Below are 13,837 nucleotides of genomic sequence, written 5' to 3'. Positions count from 1 at the left end.
CACACTCTCTTGCACACATGTGCACACGGACTCATACACGTGTGCATTCTGGTACTTACTGTGTCACTTCCTAGGAAACAAATTACTTCAAACTATAATCTTTTCTTTTCTTTTTTTTTTTTTAAGATTTTATTTATTTATTTGAGAGTGAGCTAGAGCAAGAGAGAGCATAAGCTGGGAGAGGGGCAGAAGGAGAGGGAGGGGCAGACTCCCTACTGAGCAGGGAGCCGAATGTGGGGCTCCATCCCAGGACCCTGGGATCGTGACCTGACCTGGAGGCAGACACCTAACTGACTGAGCCACCCAGGTGCCCTCAAACTACAATCTTTACAGAAACTTCTATTTTGCCTCTAGGTATCTGTTTTTCTACTAACTTTCTGCATTTTTTTTTTTTTTTTTTTACTTACACCAGTTGAGAAATTCCTCCTTCCCTGTTTAGAGGCTCATAAGGGCACTGGTAAATGTGCTTAAATATATGGATTATTGTATATACCTAAACAAAAGTATCTGGCAGGACGGCTGATACATTTTTCGAGAAAATTGATGGAGTCGTAAATTACGTTCTATTACTTCTTTGTTATGAATAATAGGAAGAATACTAAATGGTTACCTTTCCTATCTATTTAGAGCGTTAAAAAAATCTTGTTCTGAATTCATTTGAGGTTTTGAATTCAAGAAAGAAATATGCTTTTGTTGTTCTTTCCAAAAGCAGAATGGAGGACCCACTCCATTACACACTTCTGAAATATTTATAATTTAAAAGCTAAAGAGAATGATGGAAACCATTAGCTGGAGCCCAGAATGTACTAGGAATTTGGATCAGGGAGTATATTATATTCAACATGACAACCACATAAGACTATGTGTGGACTGTATGTTCAGTTCATATTTTAGAAGGCAGGAACATCTTTTTGAAAAGAAAGTTTATTTTTATATTATATTTAATCTATCATCAAAAATGGATTGGGGAACCTGCTCTGTGCCCTGCAGGGTTCTGGGCACTGGGGACACAGCAGAGAAAATCAGATGTGGTTCTGCTCTCACAGACAGGACATTTTGGCATGGAGAGGAAGGCAATGCACAAATAGATAACTAAATAAAAGAACATTGGGGAGATGAGACTAGGAAGGGAACAACAGGGTGACATGCAAGAGTGACCAGGGGTCCACTTTGGATTGGGTGGTCAAGCAAAGACCCCATGGATGAGGTGACATGTGATCTGAATGACAAGGTGGGCCAGTCATGTGCAGAGTCAAGGGAAGAGCATCTTAGGCAGAGGAACTGCAAGTGCAAAGGCTCTGGGGCAGGAATGAACTTAACCTGTTCAAGGAGGAGAAATCAAAGGGACTGTAGAGGGACAATGGAGGAGGTGAGGTCAAGGAGGGAGGCAGGAACCAAGAAAACACCCATTTCTCGGCAGCCTCATTTCACCCTTGAACCAGGCTTACCCTGGGAAATGTGGGGCTGCCTGCAATGGACACTTTGGGGTCTAGTTGGGCTAGTTGTCCCCTGTCCCCCAGAATCCTGGTTGCTCTTTCTTTACCTGCTTCTCTCCACTTTCCATGCTTGGTTCTGTTTTCCCCAGGGAGCTGCAGAATGGGGTCATTTTCTAGCTTTGCCCTCTCCCTGAGGTCTCTGGAAACAAGCACTTAAATCTGATGAAAGGTATTTCTTGTCGTGAACGTGGGGGCTTAGTGCAGGCCTCCCTGTAGCATCGATGATGAGAGAACACCAGAGATTTGACAAGCCCCGAGGTTCCTAAGTACCAGTGCTGCAGGAGGCTGGTCTGAACTGTTGCACCAGAGAGACTCTGCCTTCTCCCTGACTCAGCCTCAAGTCCGGGACTGAGAGTCTCCTGAAGCTATCTACCCCCTAAGGAAACTGAATCCAAGCTGCCCCTCCTCCCATTCACCAAGCATTTCAGTCAGTGACTAGTAACTGCTGTCATGTGAGCTGCCCTGGGTGCTAATTCCCCAGATCCCCTGATCCTTGTTGATCTGGTTCATTTCTATTTCCCCAGGCTTCTCATGCCAAGTGCATGTGAGTCTGTGTCAGGGGCTGCTGTGGTCATTGGAATGTGCTCAGTCTACACACCTGGCATGTTGGGAGCACTGCGGCGTTGGTGCTCCCAGGAGCAGCCCTCAACCAGGAGAGACAGGATCTGGTGTATAAATACCCCAGTTCCCTCTCCCCTCCATTGGAATAACTCTCATGTGTTCTATACTCTCCCCAGTGAGCCCTAGAGACCCCCAAAGAAACCCACTCACCCATATGCCCCAAATCAGTCTCCTTCCATCCCTTACTTTCCTGTTCCCTATATATAGATGCTCTTTTCCAGTAAATGACTTGACCTTGTTTCAGACTCAGCATCTGGGAGGACCCAACCTAAGACTGCTGCCTGGTTGGCATGTGCCCAGCAACAGCCCCAAGTCCTCAGGTGGCAGTCCTGACTTTGGACCAAGGGGCTGCTTCTCCTACACTAGATACAACCTTGATCACACTGTCAAGACATCCTGTCTGCCTCTGGCTGTGGGGTGGGCAAGTGTCTCAAACAAAACCCACGGTTGGAATTGGAAATCTGAGCCCAATAAAACCGAGGCTGGAAATAAATGCTGGAGCTGGCTGGTGATGGAGGGGGGGGGGTCTGATGTCCCCATCACTCATTCCCTCTGTCTCTCTCTTCCTAGGGTTGCTCCTATCTCTACTCTTCCTCTAGGCTCCTTGAGGCTGGTTCTTCAGACTTCCCTTGAGTTCTGAGAGCTACTCTGCATGCTTTGCACACATTGCTTATTTGTTTCCATTAGGCAGAGTTGGTTTCAGAGATCCAACCCTAGAGATCCTGAAGCAGCCCCTAGGCAGGGTCCTGGGTGCAGGGGGTTTTCTAGAGCTGTGATCACAGGAACATATAGGGCTATTAGGAAGCACCCATCTTTTAGCTATAAGCCTGCCTCCCCACACTCTGGTGCCGGGCTGCACCCTGTGACCGTGTCCCTGCTTTGCCAGTGTCTCCCTGGGAGTGGAAGAGGGCAAGGCTGGAGGTGGGGGAAGGGACCTGCTCCTTGTTTGTCCTCATACCCCGGGCAGCAGCCATTCCTTCCCATGGCCACTGCCATGGCCCAGTTTTCAACTTTTCCAAAATTTCCAGAACCAGACTCATTACAGTCTCCCCAGAGAAGCCTTCACCAAACTGTTGATACTTCTGTTCAAAAGTTTGGGCCTTCCAGGCCGTCCACCTGCCCTCAAGCATCCGCTCTAGGCATGCGAGGGACTTGGGTGGGTGGTGCCCTTCTCAGGGATCCCACCATGGTCCCAGAGAGCCACCTTCTCCTTCACAGTGTGCCCTTGACTTGCATGTATTAGATCGCTTGGTCCGTGTCCTTTAGTGGTCTCTTTTGCCTTTCTAATTAAGTAGGTAATATTTCTTCATACTCACTTTATGGTGCTTATGTCACTCTTCCTTACTAACATCACGGGTCGGATTCCTGTTTTTTGACTGGTACAGAAGAGGGTCTGAGGCAGGAAAGGGAGGCACTGGCACGGGCTGCATGAATCTACCAGCCATGCTCTGGGAACCTGGGGTCCCATTCCACTGGGGACCCCGGAAGAGACCAGGTAGGAAATCTTCAGATTGTCCCAACAGGAGGCAAGGAAGCTGGGATATGTATGCACTAGCTCCCATTCTCGCTCAGGTCAGGGTGGCTCCAGCCCTGGGGCCTTGATTCCCTGACACTTCTGCCTGTTGCCCATTAGGTCTGGGGCGTCTCTGCAGTCTGAGAACACCCCCAGCAAATCATCCTTGGCAGGTGCAGAAACTGTCTACAGGTGACCTCCCGGAGAGGCCAAGGAGATAGATTGGCAAGCGTTTTCTACAAAGGCCAGATTATAGGCTGTACGGCCTCTGTTATAACTACTCAATCCTTCTGCTTTAGCATGAAAACATGCTAAAATACAATGCAAAAGCCAACATGCATGATTGTTATTACAATATAAGTGTGTTTATAAGAACGGGCAGAGGCTGGATTGGGTTCCTGGACTGTAGTTTGCTGAGCCCCCATATAGGGCATGCTCCAACAGGGTCTATCATAAAATGAATTTACATATCAGAAGACATGTCTAACCTGGCTTCTCTACTTGTTTCTTCTTTCCCCTTTCATGTTGGAACATTCCACCTGGTTCTCTCCTTAACGTAAAGCTTGTAAGAAAATATCTCCAAGCACCCATTATAATCTAGTTTTCCTGCAATTTTTGTACCATAAGTTCATAGTTGGAGTGTTGGTGAATGAAGTTCCCTCAAAACTCATGACATTTGGCACATTGATGATAAAGGAGTCATTCAGGTACCCTGATTAGTACCAATGCTTGACTTCAATTTCTCATGATGGATGAAAACAAATAAATGCCACAAAAAGCCACATGGACTTATATTTTATCCAAACAAACAGGGCTTTGGGGTTGAGATGTATATTCTTTTTTAAAAAATATTTTATTTATTTATTTGACTGACAGAGATCACAAGTAGGCAGAGCAGCAGGCAGAGAGAGAGAGAGAGAGAGGGAGAGAGAGGTAAGCAGGCTCCCTGGTGAGTAGAGAGCTTGATGCAGGCTCAATCCCAGGACCATGAGATCATGACCTGAGCTGAAGGCAGAGGCTTAACCCACTGAGCCACCCAGGCACCCCGAGATGTATGTTCTACCATGAGATACATCCCTGGTCAATAACTCTGCAGTGCTAGTACCCTCACTAGTCACACCTGCCCCTTCACCTGCAAACTTGTATCCTTGTGATCAGGAGCTTCCTAGCAAGTTTATCTGTCACCTGTGGCCAGTCAGCAGCTCCAGAGAAAGAAACAAGTTGCAGCACCTGCCTTCTGTCCAGCTTGGAGTAGCTGTTGGGGTATCCTCTTGGGTGCAAAGGGACATCTTTGAAGGGCACTGTGAGGTGGGTCACCCACACTTGGGATGGCGAGGGCAGGTTGGTCGGAAGCCTCATGTTGGAAATCAGGATCAGTTAACATCCAACCAAAGGAATTCTGAGAATCATTTGGCTGTTGAGGCATCTAAAACTCCGTGGTCCAAGATTTCCAATCACCCCCACCCTACCCCAAACCACGTAGTGCTGAACATGCAGAATTTAGCAATACAAAGTCTTCATTCCTTTGGGCCAAGTGTATTTCTCACCCTCAGTTCATTCTATCCTCAGGTTCAAAGCAGTGAGACTCTTCTAAGAGAAAAATGAAGCTGGCAGGCTGGCTTGGTGAACTTGCCTCAGGTTAAACTTTGATTCCGCAGTCCCTTATGATTCACAAGCAAAGTCAACTGACGTTTTTTGAACCCAAGGAAAGGGTCTCTTAGCAACTAGATACATAAGAGACTAGTGGAAAAACTGAAGAACTACTTACTTTGCAATGGAATGTAATCTCTTTCCCCCTAGAGATCCAGGTACTGGTGTCCCTCATGCTGGTTATCCCCTCTCCTGGTGTTAATGTCCCTTGGAAGCCAAATAAGGCTCAGGAGGCTGTGGGTAGACATGGAATCTGACTGTTGGCAGGTGGGTGGTATTGACTGAGGTTGGCTTCCCATGTATTGGGCTCTATCCTCAATAGACTTCAGCTCTTCTGAGACTGGAATTCCCCTTTGTACCAAGCCTATTGTGGTTCCCTACCTTTAACAGCTCCAGATCCCATCTGCCAACTTTTGTTCCCCTGACTCTCCATTTTCTTAAGCTCCCACATGCTGAATGTTTGCCCCTCTCCCCACCTTTTCTGTTGAGTCATTCCTTCTTTGGATACAGAGAACCACCCAGCTGGTTGCAGCCAAATCATCTTTCTTGGTCCAGGTCACATTCTGTGCTGATGTTATTTCAGACTCTCAGAGTTTTTAGAACCCTTTATTCTCTCTCACAACCACTGTCTTTAATCTTGGCATTTTGATTTTTAGAAATTTCTATCAAAATAAACTCTTCGCATGCTAGAACGTGCTCTTGCTATGAGAGCGCCAGTTCCCCAATTAAGCATTTCCCTCTCTAACCCTTAAAAGGCTGAGCTATGTTTCCCAGGATTTGTAGTATGTGGTTTTCAGTCCAAACAATAAAGGCACTAATCACATGGAAACAACTCTTGTCAACTTATAAGGGATAATTAATAATGACAGTACACTAATAACACTAGAAAAATGATCGGTTTTAGCTTATCTTTTGGAAATCGATTTTTGAACTTAAGTACAGAAAAGCAGTGTCTCGGTCACAACCTCGGACTTTGGACCTTACACCTTCAATGTCTGTTTCTGGTCATAGCCTCTCTTAAGATTTTACTAACTGGATTTGATAAGTTTTATATCTTAGGAAAAAATTAAACATTGTTTTCTCAATGAACCATGCATGATATATACAATGCATTAGTATTTTATTTATAACTGTTAAGATTGCTAGAAAAGTTTGTGGTCATATGGGTGACAGTACTGTTCACGCTACTGTCGATGAAGAGAGGAGGCCATGTGAGTCAGTACTTAGTATATTTTAAGAGAATGTCAAGCTCTCTCCAAAGCTCATCAGGTTTTCCATTAGATGTCCTGCATTTCCCAGCTGCCTTGCATTTAGGCAGGGTCACTGACCAGTATTGGCCAATGCAGAGTAGCTTAAATGGCCTGTGTATCTCCTTCAGGCTGAACATAAAGAGAGGATGAGGGTTCTCCGTGGGTTCTCTTCTGTGTGGTCACTTAGCAGTCTCGTGTTGTTTTTACAAACCACAATACCAAAGATTAAAGCACCCTGAGTCCCTGAGTCTGTGGTCTCAGGGAGTCTCCTGAACCCTCAGAGGAACTCATGTGAATGATAAGTAAACCTTTGCAGTGTTAAGCCACTAAAATTTGGGGGCTGTTTGTTACTACGGCATAACTCAGTCTAGCTTGATGAATACATTCTAGAAGAGTCTTTCTAAAAGACTGTTGACCATGACCCACAGTAAGAAATATTTACTTTGTGAGCCAATACACACACACACACACACACACACACGCACATTCTCGCTTTCTATACACACACACAGAACAAATATTTCAAGAAACAATATTCACTAAAATGCATGATATATTCTATTCCAGTTTTGCTTCTATTTTATTCTGTTTTATTCTATTCCAAAACGTTAGTCTTGATTCCCAAAAAATTTTTTACAACTTATTAACGGCATATAACCAGAGTTTGAAAAATGCTGCTGTAGATCATAATTTGTATGTGACTGATCTGCTAATTATAAATCTCTCAGGCTTATTTGTGAAAGCAGGCTTTTTAGATCTCTCTTTGGCAACTTTTTATTATCTGCTCTCGGAATGGATAAAAGTGTTTTTAAGTAATATGTATCACATCCCACATGGTTTCTGGAAGGTAATGTTTTATTGTTGAGTTTCCTAATTTACAACATGTCTTTTTAAATTTACTTATAAAATTTTGTCACAGGGAGTAACAATGTTAACTCGATTAATTCATTTATTTTCATTTTTTAAAATAAATGATTATAAATAACTGTCTCTTGCATTAGGATCAGGGATATCATAAAAACCTCACTAGCCAGACATATTTTTGCGTTAATACTGGTGCAAAAAACGAAATAGAGACCAAATATTTTTATATAGCACTATATATATATTTTATATATTGTATCCTCATATCAAAACTGGCCATTTCTATTAAGAAGCTGCTAAGTTACTCTCTAATTTCATAAATTATACCACAGCTGTGAAAATATGGACAACTATTTTATATTTTTGCTGCTATATAAGACATTTAATGTTTATACAGAAAGCTGCAAAATTACAGAAGTGAGGCAATGGGAATCAATGAACATTTCACCTGAATTTCCACCGGCTTTTTTCTTCAGCCAGAATCATCTTGATATTCTCTGAATATTCTTTTAGAGATGAATATGGTGTCAGTTTTTTCAATAAGTACACATACACACATTTTAGGCATATGTGTGTATCTACATTTATACAAGTGTATATATACACACACATACATACACACATGTATACAGTCTACATATATATATATATATATTTCTGTGTGCACTTATACACATATGCACACATAATGTCCTTTGGTTTATTTTCAGACTGTTAATATGAAATGAATTTTTGATGGTTTCCCTTAATTTTTTCTTTAAATCTAAACTGGTTTAAAAAGACCTTCGCAACAGGTAATAAACTTCTTTTAAAAATCATAAATATTATTACATTTTAAAGCATTATAGAGAGAAGGTCATATGGTGTTCGAGAAGACAGACATACATGCCAATATGGGGGGCAGAGAAAAGAAAGAAAATGGGTTTTCCAGAGTTTTTTCTTAAAGTCGCCACCTCCAAGGAATGGAACTTAGTGCCCTTGCGTTGCTGGCTTTAAGGAAAGGAACTCTGAGCTTAGCCACACGCTCCCACAAGAAGGGAGAAATGCAGCCAGAAGTGGTCGATCAGTTCTCCGGAATCAAATCAAACCCACAAAGGGGCCAATCCTTGGGGAAAAAAACAAAGCGATGACGGGTGCAATAGAAAGCATTTCTATTTGGTAATGAAATGGTGCTGTGTCTTGTGGGGTCGGCAGGGGGAGGAGTGTGTCACCTTTGGGTTGCCTGTTAAACATCTTCAGGGGTTGCTCAGTTGTCGAGATGGTAACTGTGTGCTTTCCCTATGGAGGTCTTCTCTTGCTTCCTTCAGCCCCCCGTTGCTAGGGGACGGGTCAGCATGTCCCCCCGTTGTCAGAAGAGGCTCCACACAAATGACGGTCTGCATCCTCAGACACATCCCCTTCACCATTCACACACCTCTTCCAGAATGGAGGCCATTTCCCCAACACATCAAAGAACCACAACCATATGTTTTAGAGATCAAAGCCCAAGTGTATGTGCACCCAAAATACTCATCTCACTACTCACATCAGATTCAAAAGCTCCAAAGTGATTGAGGAAGAGGAACGTTCCTGTGTTCTAAGCCACCGAGATATTCTTTTCTAGGCGCGTTGTCAGATTTCTCTTGCCTTTTTTTCTTTTGGATAGCTATGTGAGGAACCCCAGAAAATTGGGGCTGGGATGAATTCTATACACACAGAATGATTTGGGCTTCTCTAGCAGATTCTACGTGACAGAAGAGCAGCTGGTGAAAAGGACAGCCACGCTACTGAGGTTTTACATGGATCACACTGGCTGAGTAGGACAAGTTATGCTGTTGGTGTTGGTGGAACGATTTCCAGCCGTCATGCTTTTTGACCCTCTCTTCCCCAGCCAGTGATTAGGGCTGTCATGGATGGCGAATTGTACATCACCCTACCTTCATCTACGTCACTGAAAAATCTTGCTAAGTTCCAAACATTTTCCCCCAAAGGACCTATAGCATCTTTTGTGCTTTAGAAATTCAGAGCTTACCTTCTGTTATTATCTTTCCCTTTTTATGTAGCAGGTCCTCAGCTGAGACCACGAATAAATGCTCTTGGAGTCACTGCATGTGGCTTTTTAAATGCATTCTCTTCTCAGATAGGAACAAAATGGAGGGGAAAGCTGTCCCAGTTTTGTTTGCTGGCTATCGCCTATTCGAATGACACAAATAAAGAACTTTAGAGTCACAAATAGGACAGAGGTTTTGGTGGGAACACTGTATTTGGGGCACAGAAGTAAAAAGATTGCGTCCATTGTGACAACAAAAAATCATTGACAGTGAGTGAAGCTTCAGATCGAGAGATTGAAATTGCTTATGAGAGAGTGACAGTAATTGCTAGGTTCCTGACAGAGTGTGGACCGAGGACAGAGAGGCAGAGATGGGGGAGGGAGGGAGGCAGTCGAGGCCCGGCTGCGGCTCTAGTTCTTATGAAGGATGCTTTTCAGGCTTCTCTCCACAGCTTCGTCCAGCTCCTCCTCCAACTCCTCCTTCTTAGACATGGCCAGCTTGGACTGGTAATCCCGCACAACCTGGTCGATGTAAGGGGCGCTCTGCGTGCCATGCAGCATCAGTGTCCACTCCTTCAGCACCCCCTTCTGGGGCGTGCTCCCGACAAACCCCAGCTCCAGGGTCCAGGTTCCTCGGGCGTCCTCTCCCCACGTGTGCGTGGTCATGAAAGGCCACTTGTCAAAGCCCACCTTGGAGTCGTCATCCCTTGGGCGCCGGCTCAGCAAGATGGACTTGGTGCCCATCGGGGAAGTCATGTTGATGTTCAGGTCTCCTCTCCTGGTGGCATTGACTGTGATGACAGCTTGGACGTGCTCAAGGTAGCGGACGAAATTTTCTTTCCCCTCACAGGCGTCGGTGGTGAGGCTCAGCACCAACTTGCCAGTGGATGGTATTTTCCTGAGGGAAAAGGGATGAGGAGATATGGTAAGGGGTAGACACACTATACTTGGGGTTTTGAAGGTAGCTGCAGGTGCCAGAAAGAGTAGGGACTTTGGAGCTAATCAGACAGACCAGCAGCGTGAGCCTGAGCTCCTTACCTATGGCCCTTACCCATACTTTCTGTGTGAAGGGGAAATGGAGTAGAGGCTGCCTGTGCCCTTCTCACTTCCTCCCTCCACGCCCTCTCTGAATTTATCTGCAGCTGTGGCTCCCATGTGTTCTGACCGCTTCGCGCCTCAGGTATTGGCTAGCCCACATCATGAGAGCTAGCTCAGCCAATGTGCAGGGCAGCCCCAAAGTGTCAGGGAATGAACCCCTCAGGGACCACCCCTTACCAGTGATTTGAATAGAAAGCGACAGAGGAATATACCCTGGCATCCATCCCTCAGTGGGACACCTCAGTGTCCACCCTGTTGCCTATGGTGACAACTTGCTTATCAATGCACTCCTGTCTGGCTCTTTTCCTCCTCCCTGTCTCACATCTCTAATTGTCATTGGCATTTCCTGGGAGCTTCTCTCAAAAAATTGTCAGCACTTAAATCTCACCTCTACTTTTTTTCTTTCTTTTTTTTTTTTTAAAGATTTTATTTATTTATTTGACAGAGAGACACAGCGAGAGAGGCACCACAAGGAGGGGAGCAGCAGAGGGAGAAGAAGAAGCAGGCATCCTGCCAAGCAGGGAACCTGATGCGGGCCTCTATCCCAGGAACCTGGGATCATGACCTGAGCCGAAGGCAGACGCTTAACGACTGAGCCACCCAGGTGCCCCCTGAGTCTACTTTTGGGACAACCCAAAGTTGTCCCAAAGTTATGAGCTGAGACAGGACCTCATAAGGCCTTTCTTTTGAAGTGTTAAGTATCTTGATAAATAAAAATTATTGCTGGAGCACTTGGGTGGCTCAATCGGCTAAGCATCTGCCTTCAGCTCAGGTGATGATCCCAGGGTTCTGGAATTAAGCCCTGCATCGGGCTCCCTGCTCAGCGGGAAGCCTGATTCTCCCTCTCCCTCTGCCTCTCCCCTGGCTTGTGCTCGCTCTCTTGCTGGGTCTCTGTCAGATGAACAAATAAAAAGAAAAAAAAAATTATTGCTATTGTGATTGTTATCACTGTCACAGAAAAAGCTGAAATGGGGTTATTAATCCTAGCGAAGGAGTATCCCTTGAAAAATCAGGGGAATTTAGAAGCCTCTCTGGTCACAGAGTTGGAGCCCCATGGAGGGTCAGCCTAAGCATTCCTCAGCTGACTTTCCACACAACCGATCTCCTTCCTGGATATGGCCTCCCTTGAAGGCAAGATACTTAAAGGTTCTTGCGTGAGAAACATAACAAAGTAAACCACATTAAACTGCATGTGTAATGGAAAGACTCCACACTTTGGGAATAAATCCATTTGGGTTAGAATTCTCTTCTATGCTTACTGGTCAGGAGAGCTTGGGCAAATTATTGGCATACTTCGAAGTCTCACTGTCATTGTGGGTGGGTTTTGTGAGATTAAATCAGACCACGTGTGGAAACATGGAGCATAATGCCCGGATCATGGTACTAGCTCCCCTAGTACTCCCCTAGTACTCTGGGGTCCTTCCCTATTCACATAGGGAAAAACTATGTGAATATCCTTCCTTGACACGATATTTTATTTTGGAGTGTAACATGGTGGGTATTTTAAAACACGTCTTGTGGAGCCCATTTATGAAAAGATGATCCCACACCCAGCTCAGAGCCCAGCTTTGGTTCTGCATGGCCCTTGAAAGCAAAGCTACAGACCTGGGAGGGGAAGGCTCGTTGAAACTTACCCGGTGGCTCACTGGGAAAGTCAATACTCTCCTGAGGAACTTTCAAAATATATGCTTTAATAGTTTCATGGAGTGCTGCCATTATATGCCCTCTGCATGGATGCTGATGCCGACTGATGCATGCAATACCCATTGGCCATGGAGATCTAGTGGTGGTGGTGGTGGAGGTGCGGTACCATGCTCTGGGGAAATCATCCAGTTTGGTGGAGAGCGAGCATTAGGCCGGCTCTGGAAGTCAGAGTATGCAAAGATCCTAGCTAGATCTCTCAAAAAAGATTCCATTTCTTCTCAGCAGGGTCAGAAATGTAACTGGTGAACTGATACGTGACCACCAATCTTTCGGGCTCTAGCCCATAGGTAGAGAGCTATTTGGGCAGAATGAAGGTCCAGTTATGGGCAAAGCATTTGAACCATCTGAGCTCATTTTCTTTACCCATACAATGGAGATATTACTTCCTATACTGAAGAATTGCTCTGAAGATAAAATAGACATACACACTCAAATACATCGCATATTCACAAATGTCTGGACCAGAGCTGGCCAATAGAACTTCTGCAATGAGGGAAATGTTCTATATCTGAACTGTCCAATATTGTACTCACCGGCCACCTGTGGCTATGGGGCATTTGAAACGTCATGAGTGTGAGGAATTGAATTTTTAATTACATTTAATTTTAGTAATTAATTTAAATTTAATTTTATTAAATAGCCATCTGTGGCTAGTTGCTTCTCTACTGGATAGCACATATCTAAATTATTTGCAGATGTTCAATCTGAACCTGACGCCACCAACCCCAACCCATTAGAAAATTTCCTGGGGTTTTGTGGTGAGCACATTCCGTTTTTGTCATGGCTCACAGGCTCTGGGAAAAGCAGCCAGGAAAACTGCTGGTTTTCTGGCAACCTTGCTGGAAGCTTCTGGAACATCCAGACCTCAGGAATGAGTGAAATGCCATGTTCTATTGTTGAGATTCTACACAAACAGGCAGGCAAGTCCAGAATGGAGGCTTTCTTTTTAGAATAGAGCCTCAGGGAATCTGGAACTCTCCAAGGAGCACAGCTGGAGGGAGAGCAGACGATGTCAGAGCCCACAGCAGGAAGAGACACTGTGCTGAGTTTGAGCCCCTTTCCTACTCTTCAGGCCAGGCCACCTTGAGAAATTCAAGAAGCAAATTCATAAGCCAATAACTAAAGACTCTTACTCAGGTACTAGTCACTTTAGGTATTACAGAGCATCGCTAGTCATTGTCAAATGCAATACTCCCTATTATGACAAGGATCCAAAACACAAGTAGGATTCTAAAAAAAAAAAAAATCATTTTTTTTTTTTTATCCCTATTTGCATTCAGGGCACTTATGCGCTGGCGTTAACCAAGTAACAGTCCCTTTACAAGTCAGTTTGTGGAATCTCTGGCAGAAAAGTGACATTTTTTTCCCTCAGGGGGAAAACTGGAAATATTTCTTCCATTGGCTAAGAACCAGAGATGGGACGGCTACTGTAGCTGGGAATGAGATCCACAGCCCATGTGCAATGCAGAGTGTGGGGGGGGGGGGTCCTGTAAAGGAATGAGGGCAGAGATGATCTCTTATGATAGAGGGAGAGAAATCTGTTTTGGACCAAACCGGAGACGACCTTCACACACACACACACACACACACACACACACACACACACACAGCT

The 13,837-nt window shown here is 44.8% G+C and overlaps 1 protein-coding gene across 1 annotated transcript in view; it reads right to left on the bottom strand.

The window, feature by feature from the left end:
* Nucleotides 1-7,367: 7,367 nt before the first annotated feature.
* Nucleotides 7,368-13,837, bottom strand: part of PCSK2 (proprotein convertase subtilisin/kexin type 2) — a 272,552-nt gene continuing 266,082 nt past the window's right edge. The window contains 1 exon segment of the mRNA NM_001386192.1: nt 7,368-10,321. Coding sequence (NP_001373121.1) covers nt 9,835-10,321 — 487 coding nt within the window. The 3' untranslated portion in view covers nt 7,368-9,834.

The sequence above is a fragment of the Mustela putorius genome, unplaced genomic scaffold, assembly GCF_011764305.1.
Source record: "Mustela putorius furo isolate JIRA1106 unplaced genomic scaffold, ASM1176430v1.1 tig00000253_pilon_pilon_pilon, whole genome shotgun sequence".
In the NCBI taxonomy this organism is placed as follows: Eukaryota; Metazoa; Chordata; class Mammalia; order Carnivora; family Mustelidae; genus Mustela; species Mustela putorius.
Note: the sequence above shows the minus strand (reverse complement) of the source record. Positions and strands in the feature narration are given on the sequence as shown.